Source organism: Thunnus thynnus, chromosome 17, assembly GCF_963924715.1.
Source record: "Thunnus thynnus chromosome 17, fThuThy2.1, whole genome shotgun sequence".
Taxonomy (NCBI): domain Eukaryota; kingdom Metazoa; phylum Chordata; class Actinopteri; order Scombriformes; family Scombridae; genus Thunnus; species Thunnus thynnus.
Window position 1 is genome coordinate 15,879,061 of NC_089533.1, and position 18,481 is coordinate 15,897,541.

General features: G+C 41.5%; 3 protein-coding genes across 4 annotated transcripts in view; all 3 read left to right on the top strand.

Moving 5' to 3' along the window:
* The first annotated feature begins 351 nt into the window (after positions 1-351).
* Positions 352-4,526, top strand: LOC137167989 (zinc finger protein 180-like). The gene is made up of 2 exons (XM_067570380.1): positions 352-1,129; positions 1,474-4,526. Exons 1-2 carry the CDS (start codon positions 946-948, stop codon positions 2,664-2,666), a joined length of 1,377 nt encoding a protein of 458 aa, XP_067426481.1. The 5' UTR covers positions 352-945; the 3' UTR covers positions 2,667-4,526.
* A 1,214-nt stretch (positions 4,527-5,740) lies between these two features.
* On the top strand, positions 5,741-10,739 carry LOC137167940 (zinc finger protein 436-like). 2 transcript variants are annotated; one of them, XM_067570297.1, is made up of 4 exons: positions 5,741-5,850; positions 7,176-7,370; positions 8,192-8,369; positions 9,367-10,739. In XM_067570297.1, the coding sequence occupies exons 2-4, from the start codon at positions 7,176-7,178 to the stop codon at positions 10,479-10,481; spliced, it is 1,488 nt and encodes a 495-aa protein (XP_067426398.1). In that variant the 5' UTR covers positions 5,741-5,850; the 3' UTR covers positions 10,482-10,739. The 2 variants fall into 2 exon arrangements, with proteins under 2 accessions (XP_067426398.1, XP_067426400.1); XM_067570299.1 differs by having other exon boundaries at positions 8,192-8,354.
* Positions 10,740-14,560: 3,821 nt separating this feature from the next.
* The window catches only part of LOC137168329 (testis-expressed protein 2-like), a 9,498-nt gene continuing 5,577 nt past the window's right edge, over positions 14,561-18,481 (top strand). Inside the window, 3 exon segments of the mRNA XM_067570870.1 lie at positions 14,561-15,906; positions 16,026-17,353; positions 18,268-18,468. Of these exon segments, the coding sequence (XP_067426971.1) occupies positions 16,145-17,353; positions 18,268-18,468 (1,410 nt within the window). The 5' untranslated portion in view covers positions 14,561-15,906; positions 16,026-16,144.

Sequence of the window (18,481 nt, forward strand, 5' to 3'; positions counted from 1 at the left end):
TCACACAGAACACGAAAAAGCAATGTAATGCCACCAGAGTGCCACTAGATGCTAGCTGCCATGGGAGTGCCTCTAGATGCTACAGGAGTGCCACTAGCTGCCACAAGAGTGCCACTAGCTACTGCACTCCTGTAGCGGGCCTGTGGTTGCCACTGAGACGCCACAGGCTGCCACTGAGGTGCCACTACCTGCCAGTGCCACTAGGAGGATCCTGGCATCTGGTCTAATTTAAGTCCCCCCCCCCCCAATGAAATTTTCTAGCGTCAGCCTCCCTGCTTGGCATAGTTAAAGTTAACGGTCAAGGTAAGCGTAAACATTCCATTGGTATAATGCGACTTCCGGTTTGAGTGTTCGAGCTTCTAGAATAAAAGCATTCCCTCCTTAGTTGTGGACTGGTCACTGCGGCCGGGTATCTGCCACTGAGTATTCTCTGTTTAGGGTCAAATAGCATTCCAGTTTGATCTGGTTTTTGGTTGATTCTTTTCAATGTGTCAAATAGTTTCCTTTTTGTTTTATTATAATTTGGTTTAGACTAATGGGGTTACTGTATGGAGGCTCCACTGGTGTTTGTGAACAGAGTGTCTGAACCAGCTGGCTGAGGGGGCTTCTCTCACAGGGTTTCTCTAGGTGAGGGCTTTGTTATGGAGCGTGGTCAGGGTCACTTTTTTTTCGGTGATTATGAAGTTTAACTGCACTCTTGAATTTTTTATTATTTGTGAGAATCGTCATAATTGAGTGGTGGCGCTGATATTTAGAAAGAGGTGGGTTTAGTTTTTGTGTTTTTGGAGCTGACACTTTTATTCCGAACGAGTCACAGCGGAAGTCCTATTTTGTCAATTGACGGGTCGCAGGCTGCAGCTGGTTTGACAGCTCTCAGCCAACGTTAGCTGAGTTTATCTGTCTGCTATATTTTAATGCTTCTGTGTCGTGTCTCTCCCCTGAGACATGGACACCACAATGTTTCAGCTGAGGTCGTTTGTTCACCAGCGGCTGTACGCAGCGGCGGAGGAGATTCTCGGAGAGGTGGAGAAAACCATAACGTTAGCTCTGTACGAAGCCGAAGTTAGTCGATCTAAAGAGGAGGTGGAAAGTGTGCGACACCAGCTGGGCCTTCTGCGAAAGAAACCAGGTTTGGGAACCCTTGTTTACTGTGCAGTTTACGTAGCGTTTGCCAGAATAACCTACACATTCAGTGGCGAAAAAGTAGGTTTATATAGCTATGGATGTTGCGTCTGCTTATCCACGCATGCGTACACGGGCATACGTAATCCACTTAAAGTACTGTACGTGCCCTACTGCAGTAAAAATAGCAGTGAACAGCACTTTTCCAGGAACATTTAGAAGAAAAGAGTGCCCATGCAGAAGTAAGAGTTTTATATCATGTGTGTCTGTTTGAATCTAGTAGAAAATCGATTGCAATGGAAACATTAAGCTGTTGGGTAACACGTCCCTCCATCTCTTTTGCACCTGCAGAGAGTTCACTGACCAGCAGCACCGTGGAACCTGGAGACGAATGTGAGTCCTCACTGCTGCAGGAAAATCCAGGACCGTCGACCCCAGAGGAGTGTAACTTCAGCCTGAGTGCTGAGGTCCCGGGACCCTCTCAAACCAACTCAGATCCAGATAATAATAACTGGAACTACTGCCTGGTGGAGACAGACTTCAAGATGTCTGAGATCAAAGAGGAGCAGGAGGAACCTTGGAATGACAGTAACACACAGGAGGCTAATTTTCCTTCTCCTGAAGTTGTGAAAAATGAGCATGATCTGCCAGAAACACAAGGAACTTATGAAATGCAGCCAGTTTCTTCAGACTGCTCTGCAGCTCAGAGTGAGAACAATGACAGTGATGAGGATTGGGTGAACAGCAAAGGAGAACAGACGGAAATGGTGATACAGAAAGCAAAGATGTTGCAAGGACAAAGTGGCAGTGTTAATAAGAAGAACCAAGCAGAGTTGCCTTATGAGAATTCTTCAGCTAAAAGTCAAAAGGACCGCAGCTTTTGCCATTTGTGTGGCAAGGGATTTCAGTACATTGGCTCTTTGATGAAACACATAAAAACACATGAGAAGAAAATCGATTGCACTGTTTGCGGGATAACATACCAGTCAACAAAAGAGCTGATAACGCATTTGAAAGGTCATCACAACAAAGTTTATTTTTGTGATGTCTGTGGCAAGACTTTTGCCAATAACCGCTGTCTCCGGCTACACGGGAAAATACACACAGGCATAAAAGAGTTTGTGTGTCAGGAATGTGGCAAAACATTTTACCGGAGAGAGCATCTGATCGTGCACGTGAGGACCCATTCTGGAGAAAAACCATATCACTGTGATATCTGTGGAAAAGCATTCAGTCAGAGCCAAAACCTCACAATTCATAAAAGGAGTCATTCAGGGGAGAGACCTTATCATTGTAGCATGTGTGGCAAACTTTTTAACACTAGCAGTCACCTCAAAACACACATGAGATACCATTCAGGAGAAAAACCGTACCCATGTGACATTTGTGGTAAACGTTTTCGTCAAAGTGGACAGATGACTAGACACAGGACAACGCATACGGGAGAGAGGCCGTATGGCTGCCATGTTTGTGGTATGAGATACAGGTTTGCGCCTAATCTGAAGGTGCACCTGCAAACTCATGAGAAAGCAGCCACTGAGTGAAATGAACAAGAAGGGTCATTTCAGAGCTTGTGAGCTCATAAGCTAGACAAGAAAGGTTTACATGCATGGCACCTGTTTGCCATCTTTGGGTTTAACCACCAGGGTTAACCAATTAACAACAAATCATATATGATTATATATTATTGCCAGCCTTTTCAGAAAGCCTACCATGAGTTTTTAGTTCACTTTTGTTCACATCATGCAGTTACTGGTTTCAGTACATGCTGCTGAGGTGGTATGAAAGCCAGCATGCATAGATTTGAAACATTCTTTAAATAAGTCTCCTCACAGTGAACACTCAGTCACCTTTTTCTTTCCACAGGTTGAAGTTGGGCAGAGCTGCCATGAATATTTGGTGATTACATTTCATGCACCAATTGGAATCACAGAGCTGTAAAACTGTCCCACCTTAAAGGCCCTGCTCAGCCACACAGGTGTTTTCAATTACTGTGGCTGACTAGACCTCTTAGACCTGCTTAGTGGTTACATCTGTGCTGGACGTTACAGTACATGCCCATCACCAATCTCTGTGTACTAATAAGAACGATAAAGCTGGTTGTCCTTTCCTTGTTAGTTCAACAAAAATAAAGGTGCGGTCACATTAGATTTCGCTCCCCATTATTCAGGGCAGTCGTGAATTGAAGCCTTTTGATTTGTGCAGTGTTCAGTCCGGTTGAACTTTGTCTTCTCATGACAGTGTAGATGCCCATACAGTCCAGAGTAGTGGTCTAATCAGGCATAATAAGTGAAAACATCTTTTGACAAGTGCAGTAAAACTAAGAGGAGAAACATAGACATGCCATTCAAACTGGACTACACATGCCCGCTCAGTGCTGGGATTGGGTCTAATCAGTCACCTGTGTGGGTGTTTCGGAGCTTCAGCTGTTTGACATGAACAGTTTGATTCATTTGTGGGCCAATATTGAATATCAGCAAAATAAATTGTGTCAAATTTTCAGTTTTCATTATCGAGCAGTACATGTTGTATACTGTTGTGTGTGACCATGCTTTAAACATTTGTCCAAAGCAACTTAGTGTGTTTTTAAATACACACACATCAGGAGCAATTTGGGTTTCAGTGTTTTGCTCCATACTTCAACATATGTAAAGGAGGAGTTGGGGAAGCACCAACCTGCTCTACAACCTGAGCCGCAGCCGCACCATTTCTTGTGCAATACAGCCCTGAAGCAGGAATCATGTCACACAGTTGTAATATCTGTGAGGAAAAAATGTGCAATATGATGTTTTGGGGTATTTTGAATCAACCAAATGACTAAAATTTATTAAATATTTATTATTTATTTTATTTTTGTTGCAATAATCTTTTAATAAAACAGACATTTGAACTGGGTTTCTTATGCTCAGTCAAGTGATTTGCACCAATTTCTGTGATTTACATACACTGATCTAAAACCAAACTAAGTTTAAGCCCACTTTCAATTCGCCAGGTAGCCTCATTAAGGCTTTGCACTGCATCTGCCAAGGAAATATTTTTCCCCCATTAGCACACAGACACATCTGTAACAATGTGAATGTCGTGTTGTGAGGACTCATTTGGAAGAACAATTTGAAGAAGTATTTTATCTGTTCTCTCGCTGTCTAATTATGGTCATAGATCCCCTAAGGTTTCTGTTCAGTATGATTTAGACTGCTGAAATGTTTTGGCACTTTACAAGATAGTCAAAATGGGTTAAAACACTTGGACGATCCAAGTGCAGAGCAGCACCTGTGGAGCTGTTCTTTTCTCACATTTTATGTATGTATTTTTGTATATTTTTCTGTGTAATGTCTTCTAATGGTGGTTCATATGGTGAAACCAAATTTCCATAATGGGGACAATAAATATCCTTTCATATCACATTACAGCAGTTTGTTTATCTTTTCCTGGCTTTGGCCACTGACTAGAAATATCGTCACTGATGTTATCCCCCAGTCAGTCTAAACATCTAATGTTCAGCATGAAGCTACATGGTACTAAAGATGTACTGCGGATCTATTATTACACCAGATCTGATTGACACTTTTCACGGTAAACATTTTGATCTTTCAAAGCAGGAAAAACACAAGTGTTAATAACATGAACAATGGCTCCATTCCGTTAATTACCCGAGTAAGCTATGTCTGTGAGTGAGCCTGCACGATACCACAACGCTGGAGTATAGACATCATTAATGTTATTAATTCCACCTGTGCTTTTTCTGCTCTGACAAGCAAGGAGTTTTAACTTTATGCAGATATTCTGGATGGTAAATGCAGATTTACCTTACCAACATTATGGCTTGACAAACATCGCAGCATGATGGTAAATTTGGGAAAGAATGAAGTGCTTCCACTAGAGCGAAAATCAATTTTATTACATCAGCTGCCAATCCTAAGTGCCTGCATGTTACCACAAACTGAAAGCCCTCTGTGAGTTAAAGGACAGATTCACAATTTTTCATGTCCTTTCTTAAAATAATAGTGAGGTGCCAAAATCAACATTTGCTACACATAATACAGCCTCTACGCTTGACTCAAACTGTTAATTCATAGTCCTTCAGAATTAATGTTTCTCATTATTCAACACCACACACCTGCTGAACATACAGTTAGGAAATGGCAGGCTAGCAGCGTGAGCATGGACGCCTGGACAATCCTATTGCTTGAATGCTACGCAAGGCGTGTCTTGCTAAGAAAAGCAGTGGGATCCATAATAACACAGTGTGTAAGATTTAATGGCATCTAGCAGTGAGGTTGCAGATTGCAACCAAATGAATACACCTCCCCTCCCACTACGCTTAAAACGTGAAAGGCCCTCTCTAGAGTCAGTGTTTGCTTGGTCCGTTCTGGGCTCCCGTAGAAACATGGCGGCCTCCATGGGGACCCGCTTCCCATGTAGATAAAGGGGCCATTCTAAGGTAACGAAAAGACGACTCTTATTTTCAGATGATTATGTACCAATTAAAACATACTTATGAATATTATATTCAATTTCTGCCAAGTCCGTTTCGTTAGATGAAGTTAAATCGTGATTTAGTTCATTTTAAGTGTGAGAAGAGTGTAAGATTTAGTTAATAACGTGATGTTGACGGAACGAAAAAGGCGGAACTCAACTGCGAGGGCAGTGCAGCACCCGGACAGTCTACAGCGCGCACACGCTTGAGTTGTGACTGAAGGCAGAGACGGTTCACAGCATCTGTTAAAGGTAAGTGGTCAGTAAATAGTGATATAAAATAATTTAAGAACAATAGAATATGTAGTCAGTGTCTTTTTGTGCCGTTTCGCCGTCTAATATAGTAACTAAGATTACTATTGGTAGTATGTTTACCCGTGAATAACGTTGTAAGAGCTAACTTAGCCAAAAGTTATCTTTGGAGAAGTCAGCTAGCATGGAAATTATAACCGTATAATGTGTGTGTGTATTAAACGTTACTTTAAATAATATCCGTTCTCACGATAGCTAATCGAAGGAGATCGCTTATTGTTACAGGGAAAGTATTATAATTTCGAAGGACAACGAAGAAGTAGCTCAACATAACGTTAGATAACGATGTCTAACGTTATGTGCGTTTAAACCATAGACTGTATAAAAAGATAATAAATGGTGTAAACCCTCACAGTTACACGAAACGGTTTGCTGGAACGACATTGATTTTAGATGACGTCAAGACAGGTACAGCTGCAAAGCCAGGAATAGAAAAGACAAAGCAGGTGTTAAACCAAATTCTGTGACCCATCAGTTTCTGTAATCTGATGTCGATTTACGGCCACTGTAAACGTTATTATCATACATCACAAGCTGTATTTACCAAACACGGTACTTATAGTTTTGTGTAAGGTGACACGTTTTGATAGGACGTTTGATTTTGGCGTTGATTGTGTGATGCTACTTGATCGACCAGATATTGACAGGTGTGGGTAATCCTTTACAGACAGTCATTTGAAAATGTGACCGTCTCTATATAATCCTTTTTTTTCTTTACACCCATCAATATCTATGATCCTATCTAAAATCTATGTAGGCATTGTGTTTGGTAACAGCTGTCAAATTTTAGTACATGATAAAACCTCCAATAGCAACATAGCTAGAATCTGATGGGTCACAGAAGTCTGACACCAGTCAGTTACGTGTGACTATGTGAATGTTTTTAGGATTAATGCATTTGTTAGAATACCACCTCACATATGTCATTCTCAATAGGTATTTTTTAATTCTATAACAAGCATTTATTCTTATATTTGATCTCAGACCTCTTATTGAGCCTTCTTCCTCTAGAAGACTACCACAAATACAGTTATTATGTATTGACTTGATAAAAAAAAAAAAATTGGGGGAACCAGGTACTGAGTAGTATTATATTGTAGCAGCTTTCTTTGAAGGCAAACAAGTTAGGCCACTGTGTAGACAAGATTTTCTAAGGTAAAAGATCATGACTCTTGTCAACATAGTACGGGTAGGAAAATGAATTTCTTATCCCCTCATAACACAGCATGCAGTGTTCCAATCATTATTTATGTGTCTTTCTCCAGATGCCTACTCAAAAAGAATGCCACATCTGTAAGGAAAAAATCGGGGTAGCCAGCAAGACGTGTCAGCACTGTGGTGCCAAGCAGCCTTACAAGCAAAAACTTGAAAAACGCAAGAAAAAAGTTGCCCTTGACTGGAAAGAGAGGCAGAAAAAAAACTGCAGCGTTAACAAAGTATATGATGCAACAAATCTACTGGTAGGTTTTTTTTCTTTCAGACGGTGGTCATAAAATAGTAAGTACATAATCCCTGATCTTTACATTCACATACACATTGCTATGTTGCTGTTACATCATTGACTTTTTCAGCATTCCAACATTCATCCTTCTTTCATTGTGCAAGACAATCCTGTATTCTCAATTTAGTTGATGCGTTAAGTACAGATCAATGCCTGATTACTGCATTTTATGTAATGTAAGTTAAGTAATGTAAGTTATAATAAAATGCTTTGCAGCGTGGTCCACCTATGACTATGCAAAACATTAGAAAGTATAATAGAAAAGACTTGGGATGGAATAAAAAGTACTGTGTTATCCACAATAACTGGAAACCAATCTAGTTGACCATCAACATGGATGAGTTATGTTATTGCATTAATCCAAAACTGTTTAAGAGTTAAGATGTTAGTCATAGAAACTATGTAATAGCATGCAGGATTCATTTAAGCAACTTTCAAATGCGTAGTCTAGAAGCAAAAACTTTTTCATTTTATAATTTGAATTCTGAGCTTGTTCCTTGTCCATATCTGATGGTGTCTGATATCCTGTGTGTAGCAGTAGCAGAGCTTTCAGATGAACAGATACATAGAAGCTTGCTATTTTTCTCTTGTCTCTCATTGAATTCGAAGCTTTCAAGTGTGTTTTTTTTTGTTGACATTACTACTAAGAAACTGTTAATAGTTACTTCACTTGGACTCTCAATGGTATCAAAGCGTAAAACATTGTTTTTCTCAGATCTCTGAACTTGTAGTTATGTCTCCAATTTTCACTCTTATGATTTTGTGTTAATTTTGTTCCAGCTCCACAAGTGGGAACTTTTAGAGCGACATCCAATCCTCCTCCTTGCCAGGAGAACTACAAATGGTTTTTTAGCTGAGTGCTTCTGTCCGTGGCAAATGGACACAGAAGATGCTAAGGATGCCCTCGTCAATATAAAGAAGATTTATGAAAGTCTTCTTTATGGTAATGTACACAAATGTGCGTGCTATATTTTCACCTGAGAGTCCTTTGAATGAGTGCTTGTTAGTGAATCCTGGATTGATTTGAGAATACATTTAAAAAGAAAAAAGACAGTAATAAAAAGATGTCAAGCTTTACTAACAACATACGTTTGTATATGGCAAAGCAGTTTAAAAAAATGCTAATATTTGTTAACATGTGAACAACATGGCTTAGGATGAAGATGTAGCCCTGGTTACCCATCTGTCTTTAACTGTGTCCTCGCAGTTTGATGTTGAATATTTAGTCTTGATTTATTCCATAGTAGTAATACATCTCCTTCAATGGTTCTGACGTGTTCTTGTACAGCAAACAGTTTTGTGCTCTAATCACATGTCACGCACCAAATAATAGCATCTGTCCAGGGACAGACACCAAGACAAAGGACATGACTAGAATTTAATTTGTGCTGCACTGAAGATTTTTATTTTAAAAATTCAAGAGCAACATTTCTCTCAGTAGACACACTGCAGGAAAGAACATTTCAGAAATTAATATCAATCAATCAATCAAGATTATTCTCCAACACATTCAAACCTCCCCCACTTTTCCCTGCTGTGTCCAATTCAATATCAACACTGTATATGCGCAAATTGCACAAATACAGTTTCACCAATAATTAACTGTTCGGTCTATAAACTGTCAGAGTTTTTATTAGATCAAGTTTGAAATTTGTTTATTTAGTCTGTCCAGCAGCCCCAAACCCATAGATTATCAGTTTACTATCACCACCAGCACATATTTACATTTGAGAAGCTGTAACCTGTGAACTTTTGGCATTTCTGCTTAAAATATAACTTTAACAAATAAAAACAATTAGCAAAAGTGTTAAAGGTGAATTTTCTGTCGGTCAACTAATTGATTTATCCACTAATCATTCCAGCTCTATAATCCCAAGTATCCACCTGTCTCTCTCCTTCTTCCTCTTTCCTTTCAAACATCAGCCTGTCAACATTTGCTTTTATCTCCTTTGTAGCTACAGAGCCTCCACTGACCAACAGTACTGTGACTGCAGAGGAAGTACCGCAGGAGAACCATGAATCCTCAACACCAGCAGAGCCTCAAACCAGCGCAGATACAGAAAATGATGATGGGAACTACTGCCCTGCTCAGACAGACTTCAACATATCCAGGATAAAAGAGGAGCAGGAGGAACTTGGGGATAACAGTCAAACACATACAGAAAATGATAATGGGAACTACTGCCTGGTTCAGACAGACTTAAACATATCCAGGATAAAAGAGGAGCAGGAGGATCTTGAGGATGACAGTCAAACACAGCAGGTTATTTTTACTTCTCCTGAAGTTGTGAAAAATGAGCAAGATGAGCCCGACACACAAGCAACTTATGAAATGCAGCCGGTCTCTTCAGACTGCTCTGAGGATCAGAGTGAGGAAACTGACAGCGATGAGGACTGGGTGCAGAGCAAAGGAGCGCAGACAAAGACGAGGAAACGGAAAGTGAAGGTTTTGCAAAGACAAAATGGCAGCGTGGATCAGATGTCGCCCGATGGAGATTCTCCTGCTAAAACTCAAAAAGACCGCAGTTTGTGTCCTGTGTGTGGAAAAGGCTTTCAGTACATCCGTCCTTTAATGAAACACATAAACACACATAAGACAAATGAGTCTGCAAAGGAGCTTCTGAGTAATTTGCAAAGTGCTTGCAGCAAACGCCTCGTTTGTGACGTTTGCGGCAAGACGTTTACAAGCTCCGGTTGCCTACAAATGCATTCGAAAATACACGCAGGAATTAAAGACTTTAAATGTCAAGACTGTGGGAAAACGTTTGTCCGGAAAGAGCATCTGGTTGTTCACGTGAGGACCCATTCTGGGGTGAGACCATATCACTGCGATATCTGTGGGAAAGGATTCAGTCAGAGCCAGAACCTTAGAGTTCACAGGCGGTCACACACGGGAGAGAGACCGTATTGTTGCAGCTCGTGCGGGAAACTCTTTCACACCAGCGGTCACCTGAAAACACACATGAAACGTTTTTCAGGAGAAAAACCCTACACCTGCGATATTTGTGATCAGTTTTTTTGTCAGAGGGAACAGCTGACTCAACATAAGAATGCACACACAGCAGAGTGACTTCCAACATGGAGGGAAAGACCCCAGGTTCTGACTACGGATAAGAGTTTTTAGGTAAAGCAGCTTAAATGCATCATTGACGCTTTGCATTTCAATGTGCCGTTTCGCTCAAATGTATCATTTAAGAGAATAATGCTCCATCTGTGTTGTTCCACCCATCTGCTGAATACTCCACCTTTAACACTGTGTGAAAACTCTATTCTCTCTGTACCGATATGGAAAATTAAAGACTTAATAGCAGTAGTCACTGCATATGTAGATCATTATGTTGTTTGTTGATTTCAAAATGTACCCGTAATACTGCTGGAGTCTGATTTTGCACAGATGATGGAAAAAAGTCAGATGTTAACAAATGCAGTTTATCTTGAACTAAGACTGAGGCAAGAACAAATGTCTGTGCATGAAGCCAGTTTGGAATTAATTAATTCATATTCTCCATAATACTTTTTATCAATAAAAAATAGGGCCACTGATAGGACAGAGCATGCTTACTTACATTCAGGGCCAGCGGCTGTCTCTACAAGAGGGATTTCTTTTTCTACAGTTTAGCCAACAGGTGGCAGCAGTCACACCAGAGTCATTCTGTATGAGTTTGAGGGGCACATGATGCTCACAGCTGTCAGAAACACTAGTTGATAGAGGGAACCCATCTACTGCACACCGTCAACATTATGCATGCAGCGACGTTGTTATCTTCACACCTTCCAGCAGCACAGTCCCAGTCTTCATCTGGCTACCAGTCATTTCTACTGGGACAAATGTGAAGTTAACCAACCAGTTTGTCTAATAAAGGAAAGAAATGAACCGAATAAGTGGTTCTTTAGCTTGAAAACAGATTAACTGGATTTTATTCAGATCAATTTAAGATTGTTTTGTGATTAATGGCAACATTTACTACATATCTTTTATATCGTTTGCCCACATAGCACCGCCTTCAAACATCATGTGAAAACAGGTAATATATGCCACTAATAATGGAAATACAGATTGGTAACAGCACCATCAATGGATGTGATTTCAAAACTGCATGTTATTTTATGGATTCTTGCTTAGGCAGCAATAATTATAGTAAGCAGGAATCCACTACGTCTAAATATATCCGGACAATTATGAGAGAAAACTGCAGCCAATTAAAAATGTTAGTCATACAAGGCCAGCAGGTTATTCCCTCTGTGCATGATGATTTCAGATGAGCAGCATCCATAAACATCCCAAAACTCAAAACCCAGATGATGTCCCCTCTTTCCACTTTAATCTTTCTCTGTCACTCTGCATGTATTCCTTTCAACCACATATGCAAACTTAATGATCACAGGCAACAGAGATAGTTTGCAAATCCCGATAGTGAGATGCTTAATGTGGAAATCAGTAAAGACTATTGTCTAAATAAACCACGTATAGATGTCAGGAGTGTTTTGAACATTTGCCCGCTGTGATCTAGTAGTGGCTTTTAAATAAGAGGCTTTTTAGCAGCAACTCAGGCATGAATTTTTCCAGGTCGTGCAATTACATAAGTCTGCGTACAGGACTGCGGTGTCAGAGAGGGAGAGAGTTGAGCTCAGTCTGTGTTTTGACGCTGAGTGCAGAGGAGAGAGAGAGAGAGAGAGGACGAGTCGCTCTGTCAACTGACGGCCTCTGAGGTCTAATCTGGATTAGAGTGTCGTCCGGTCGGCAGCCAGGACTCTAATAATCACATTATTCTGTATTGCGTTGACGCCTCCTGACGCGGAAAGGAAGGAGCGATGTCAAACGGTGGCGACGCTTCTGACGCGCGTATCTGAAAGCTAAACAGTTAGTTTGAATGAGGAGAAGGAGTTTTTGGGCGATTTTTGCAACAAAGACTGGACACAATCTAAGTGAAGTTGAATGAATACTTGCTGCCTGCGGCTTGTGGATGGTGCGCGTCCCCGTGTGCGGCACACCGCACTCTGCAGCATCTAGACTGATGACTGCAGCCTGCATTTGGAGCACATTTCTGCACAAACCGGCGCCTTCTTTACCGTGGACATCTTCCAGCCTCTGTCACCGATATCACAGTAGCAGCTGGTCAGACATGTCAGATTCAGGTGAGTGTGTTGGTGTTACTGGTAGCTGTAAACACCTACAGCAAAAAAAAATACTTTGCATTACGGCCTTGGGGAAAACAAAGTTTAATGCGCAAAAATGGGGCTCATTTAGTGATGGAGAGAGCCCTGAATAGATAATCAACCACTTTTAGCCCTGGAGATATTGTCTTAATGATTTGCTCAATTACATCAGGTACAGCTTCATCAACACTGACCATGTGATACCCCAAACACAGCCTAGTGCCAAATGTGTCAGTCATCTGGGTCAAGTGGTAGTGTGAGGACAGGGACAGGATTAAGCACAGGTATGTCATGGAAATGAATTGAAAAAAATCACGGACAGTCCTTATGATATTGGGTTTTAATATATATTCAGGACAGATCCTATTATCCTTGTCAAGCCAGGATAGAAAAGCCAAATGGAGGACAGACAGAGGTGGAGAGACATGTTTTTTTTTTTTGGCAGGATTCACTCCCATGCATGCTAACGTCAGGGATAAAAGTGGGATTTTCAACTGTTCGTGTAGTTTCTCCCTCTCAATTTTAATCAGTTTGAAGTGATCCACTACTATCTACTTGTTGACAGCCTCTTGAATCTACCTGCCCCATTTTTTTTTTTACAAGTGGCTACACAGGATCTAATGACACTTCCCCATTTGTCTTGTAAGAATCAATTTCACATGATAGAGAAGAGATAGACTTTGGCATAAGGCCCTTTTTATTTAATAAGTCCTATAATACATTAAAAAATGTCTGGTAGAGAGTAATACCTTGCTCTCAAAAATGACTCCATTTAACTTCATTAACTGTTGTTATAGCAACCACAACCAGCCACTTAATTTTGTCTGACACTGTCACCCAAATTACTTTTTCATTTACAAGTCAAAGTGTTGTACTTATAGACAGTGATGCTCTGTAGTTTTATTAAAATGATATGACTTTTCTTGATAAGTTGACTTCTGTCATGGAAAATGCGGTTGCAGTGCATGCATGCAGTTTTACTGGACCAGATTGCAGCACTTTTCTGTAAAACTGTTACTTCCCCATTTGCTCACTCCAGTTGCAAAAAGGTGTTCATTACAGATCCCACTTTCAGTCTTTCAGTTAAAAACATTTCATTGCATGTTTAAAATCATCCTTTACTAAATATTAGAGAGCAATCTGCTACACTTTCCACTTTTCCACCAAAAACTGGATTTCTAGACTTTCCCCTCCCAAACTCCTGTGTCCTCTGATGGTTTGTATTTCTTTTCTTTCTTGTTTCTGCAAAAATTAATCCACCTTACTGACTGGAAAGTTGCCAAATCCCTGCTGTCTACATATTCCACTGAGCAGCAAAGGTTTTCCTCTCCCTGTCAGCATGAACCGATTCAAATTGACTCCAAAGGAGAAATTGATTAGGGTAATGCAGGGCTGCCTGGAGCAGCTTAAGGACCTGCAGAGCAGCGCTTTTGGTTAATTAGATTTGACAAACAGCCCAGCAGGTTGGTGCTATTTGTGCTAAAATGAATATCTCTTCTTATGAACAGTGTGCAGAGAAGTGAGAAGAGAGATAAAGGTGCAGGCAGGAAGAAAAAATTCAATTATGTGAGCTACATGATAACAAATGACTACTGTGGCCTCGAAAATTGTTTCGTCCAGGTTGTGGTTGGAATTTATAATTTGCTGGACAATGGCCATCCATTGCCTACGTGTCATAGCTGTGTTGTTGTTTGTTGTTAAAATGTGTCCACTATATGGCAGAAAAAGTAGTTTGTGACAATATTATCTCCCTCTGTTTTATCTTCTGTTGTGTGACGAATCTGGCCACAGGGTTTTCTCCGTGAACAAGAAGAAGATGACGAGAAACAAATATCAGCTAATTTACTAAAATAGGAACACAAAAGCTAACTCAAGGTCCACATACTAGCTTTTTCCAGAGCTTTCAATTGTATCTTGAGGTTAAGAATACACATATTTCCTCTGTTGGTGGATTATGTTGCATAAACTCAGCTCTTACTGATATTTATCAGTTTTCTTACTTTGCACAGTGACTTTCTATTGCACATAAAGCCGTCTTGTATCTGATTGTGACACTGCATTATGTGGTGTGTGTGGCTGACAGCGAGCTCAAGTGGATGAAAATTTATCTTACAGTGTATCTGAAATTGAAAGACACATTGATTGCTCATTCATTCCAGTGTTTTATGTCCCAAGTGTCTTAATTTCCTGTCGTAAAGCCTCTTTAATATTGAGGATTACAGTTAATCCACTCTCGGTCTGGATTGTACTGTAGCTATTGACTCATGGTGAAATGGGCTGTGCAAGCACGCCTGCTGTGATACACGTCAGTGATTGTCACATGTAAACAAGCAGTGAAGGGCTTGTTATAGTCCATATGCTCTTAAAGCTTAAAGATTTCCCGAGGGAGTGTCTAATTGTCATGCTTTTGAAGGCATAATGGACAGTGGTCAGGGTATGGCTGGAAAGAAAACAGCTTGTTTGCCTGGTTAATATTCATGCCATGGAGTTATGATATCTCTAGTTGAGTGAGAGAGCTCAGTAAATAATAAAAAGCCAGCATGCATTTTGAGTACACAAACATAGCTGAAGTGAGTGTGCATGCATATACATTCATCTTGACTGCTTGGTCGAGTGTGTGCACACTTATTTGGTTCTACATCACAAATTCAAGACACAGGAAACGGCAGCATGTGTTCACTTTCCTCATCCGTGTAAGCAGATGCTATCACAGATGAAGTTTTTCTCCTGTGTTTCACTTCAATCAAACCTCAGGTAGTCATGAGTTTATAGAAGTGAGTTTGTTATTGAAAAGTTACTGTTTTGAATCCCTGAACCATCTAGAACAATATGATGAGATGATGTAAATGAGAAGAGGATGTAATTGAATTCTACAACTTCTGCAGGCCAGATGCAAGAGAAGAAAACTGCACGAGAAGAAAACTGCAAGAAAAGAAAACTGCACAAATACTTTAAATGACAAAGGCTGCTGTTGTACTGGGCATCTTCTGGGGCTCCTAATACAAGACAAATGTGCAATAGGCGTACACATCCCAATGGATCATGGCTAATGGATCGGATAATTGCATCTACGTAATTTGGGATTATCTGTGACTCTCTGTGCTTAATGTTTCCAGAAACAAAGCCCTACCTCTACCTCAGACTCTGACTTCATATGAATTGACGGCACACACAGAGTGAGACACACAAGGTTCCCTGTACGCATTCAGAGCAACAGTAAAGAGGACAAAGGAGCGAGCGCGGAAGAGATTAGAAAGAAAGGTCAAAGAGTGAGAGGGGAGAGAAAATTAGAAAAGTGAGAGGGAAGAAGGAAACAAGAAAGAAGGTCAGAGCAGCAGGTGAACAAGAAGCAGGGAGGCTTAATGTTAAATGTCATGCTGTCATTAAAGGTTATGTTGTTGGTAAAAAAAAAAAAAATGTAGCTGTTAAAATAATCATTTCCTCTCTACATTTCCAGGATCCAATATGATGAACTTTAGGCTATGACGTTCCAAGACTACATCAGCACCATGCTCCATGTTTTGGAGGACAACTGCTCCATTCGGTTGACCACATTCTCATTATAGCTCCTGGTTGATGGCCAGCATGGAGGAGAGTAAGCTCATCTTCAGCCTGGACGGCCACGATGAGGGTCCAACCGTGGCTTTTTCCAAAGACAAACCTCAAGACAGGGAGAGCCGAGCTGAACTCAGCCTGGGAATGGATTTGGAACTGAGCCAAAGCCACCGCTCCCAGCCTCTCTTCCTGCCTCACTCCCCCTCCTCTCCAGGATCTTTAGCTGACCTGTCGGCATCATCAGCGGGCCTGCTTGTCACCACCAACCTGGTCAAATCCTCCTCCACAGATCTGGAGCCTAGAGAGAGCAGCTCTCTAAGAGGCAAACCTCTGCTCAGCCTGGTCAAGTCCCTGAGCACGGAGATCTCCCGCCGGGTTGAGCCGGAGGTCAACCTCTCCAAGTCTGACTCTAAGCTGCATTTGCATCCTTGGAAACAGCTTACCCAGCCAAAGATCCCTGAGGCCAGGCCTGAAGCAGGAAGACTGAATGAGAACGATGGCTGGGCATCACCGACATCCACGGGCAGCTTGTCTCCCACTGAGCCCCGGGGCAGCTCGCTGATCGCTGAGCTGGAGGACACGCGGAGGAAGTTTTCTGAGGCCATGCAGGATCCCCTGAGCATGCTGAGTAAGATCATGGGGGACGAAAGCTCCGGCAGCCCCAAGCAGGGCAGGGCTTCTGGTGTGGGAGATTCACCAACCTCCCAAGGAAGCAGTGGAAGAGAGGGGGGCAGTGAAGATGGAGACCTTAAGTACCGGAGGAGACCTGATGGAGAGCAGAGAAGTGTGCGTGACACTCCTCTTAGAAGACTCCAAAAGGGCTCCTTAATAAAATCTTCTGTTTCCCCAGAACATCACAGCAGAGACAGTAATTTGGAGATCCGCACCTATGGAGACATGATTCAGGTGGTGGAGCTCCAGAATGGATCCAGAGGGGCACACCAGAGAACTTTCAAACAGTCTCGGGGCATGATCCCAGGTTCATCATTGCCTCTACACTGGCTCTTCCCTGTTGGACTTCTAGCTTATGGGTTCTTTGTGCTGCCCCTACCCTCCTATGTGACAGGTCTGTCTGTGGGGGTCGCATGTGGCTTTATTTTGGGGCTGGTGGTAGTGTTCATGTTTGCCCCGCGTCGCTCATCTGCCAGAAGAAACTCTCCTTTCTGCAAGGCCAGGGCCCTGAACATGGATCCACTAGATGGAAAGTGTACAGATCCAGAAATCCTTGAGGTAAACAATGAGCAGAATATAGTATAGAGAAACATATTCATGCATTTACATGTAAGAGCAGCATCAAGCAAGTATGTCTGACTTCTAAGTTGTTCTTTAGTTGAAAAAACTTTATTTTATGGTATTCAGATTGTATTCAGATTCTTAAAAAAAAGAACCAACACATATCTGCATATGAACATATTGACTCCCACTTTTCTTCAATATGCAGCGAAAACTCTGTTGCTGTTCCCAGGTACTTCCTGTTTTCCTGTTAACAATTTGGCTACATGGAAATTTGGCTCAAGCTCTAATGTGTGTTCTGCAGGATGAGATTAAAATCAAAACAAACAACAACAGCAGCCGTATTAAGCATTGGATAGAAATAAAGATTGCAATCAGCAGTGCTTAATGGATTAGTTCTGAGGTAATTACTGCATAAAAAAATATCCTCGGGCACAACAGGTTCAGCATTTAAAGAGCAGGTTATTTTGATAATAGCTTTCCCAAAGCACTTATTGACAGCTCTGCTGAGAGAGGGGTTGGCTGCCTCTACAAACGCAGAGTTAGCAGGTTCAGCTGAGGTGATGTTTATGAGGATAGAGGGGTTACTAACAGCAGGCTGTGGGCTATTTCAAATACACATCCACAGTGTTAAATGAGACAGATATATTCTGCCATGTCTCTTGTTTCCCCTCCTGCTGAGCTGTATTGACACAGTTTGCACTGCTTAATTGGCCTGGTCTTTGCTAGGCTGACATCTTTACTGGTTGCCTTGGTGCACCCAAATATTGCCATTATTATATTTCAATTCTAAAATGGAAATATGAAGTAATTTGTGACTGATGTTCAGAAATATGCAAAACCAAACTGTGTCTGCTGTGGATTGCTGTTTTGATCCTTTTGGATTAAACGCCTTCATAATTTTCCTCCAGGGCTGGATGAATGAGACACAAATCTACGACCCTGAGATGTTTCACCCCTCCATCACGCACTCTGTCTATGTCACCCTGGAGGGCAGCTGGCTGCGCCTGGCATACCCACGTGCCAACATCCCCCGGTGGGCAGCATTCGACGAGATGCCCCATGAGGCCACATTTTTGCGCTCGTGCACCTACCAGCTGGCTAACTGTAAGGTCAGTGTGTCTG

Excerpts from the sequence above, each read along its gene's own strand:
- LOC137167989 (XM_067570380.1), top strand. The coding sequence starts at position 946 with ATGGACACCACAATGTTTCAGCTGAGGTCGTTTGTTCACCAGCGGCTG. Across the intron at positions 1,130-1,473 it reads CCTTCTGCGAAAGAAACCAG|AGAGTTCACTGACCAGCAGC; the intron begins GTTTGGGAACCC and ends TTGCACCTGCAG.
- LOC137167940 (XM_067570297.1), top strand. The coding sequence starts at position 7,176 with ATGCCTACTCAAAAAGAATGCCACATCTGTAAGGAAAAAATCGGGGTA. Across the intron at positions 7,371-8,191 it reads ATGATGCAACAAATCTACTG|CTCCACAAGTGGGAACTTTT; the intron begins GTAGGTTTTTTT and ends ATTTTGTTCCAG. Across the intron at positions 8,370-9,366 it reads TTATGGTAATGTACACAAAT|CTACAGAGCCTCCACTGACC; the intron begins GTGCGTGCTATA and ends TCTCCTTTGTAG.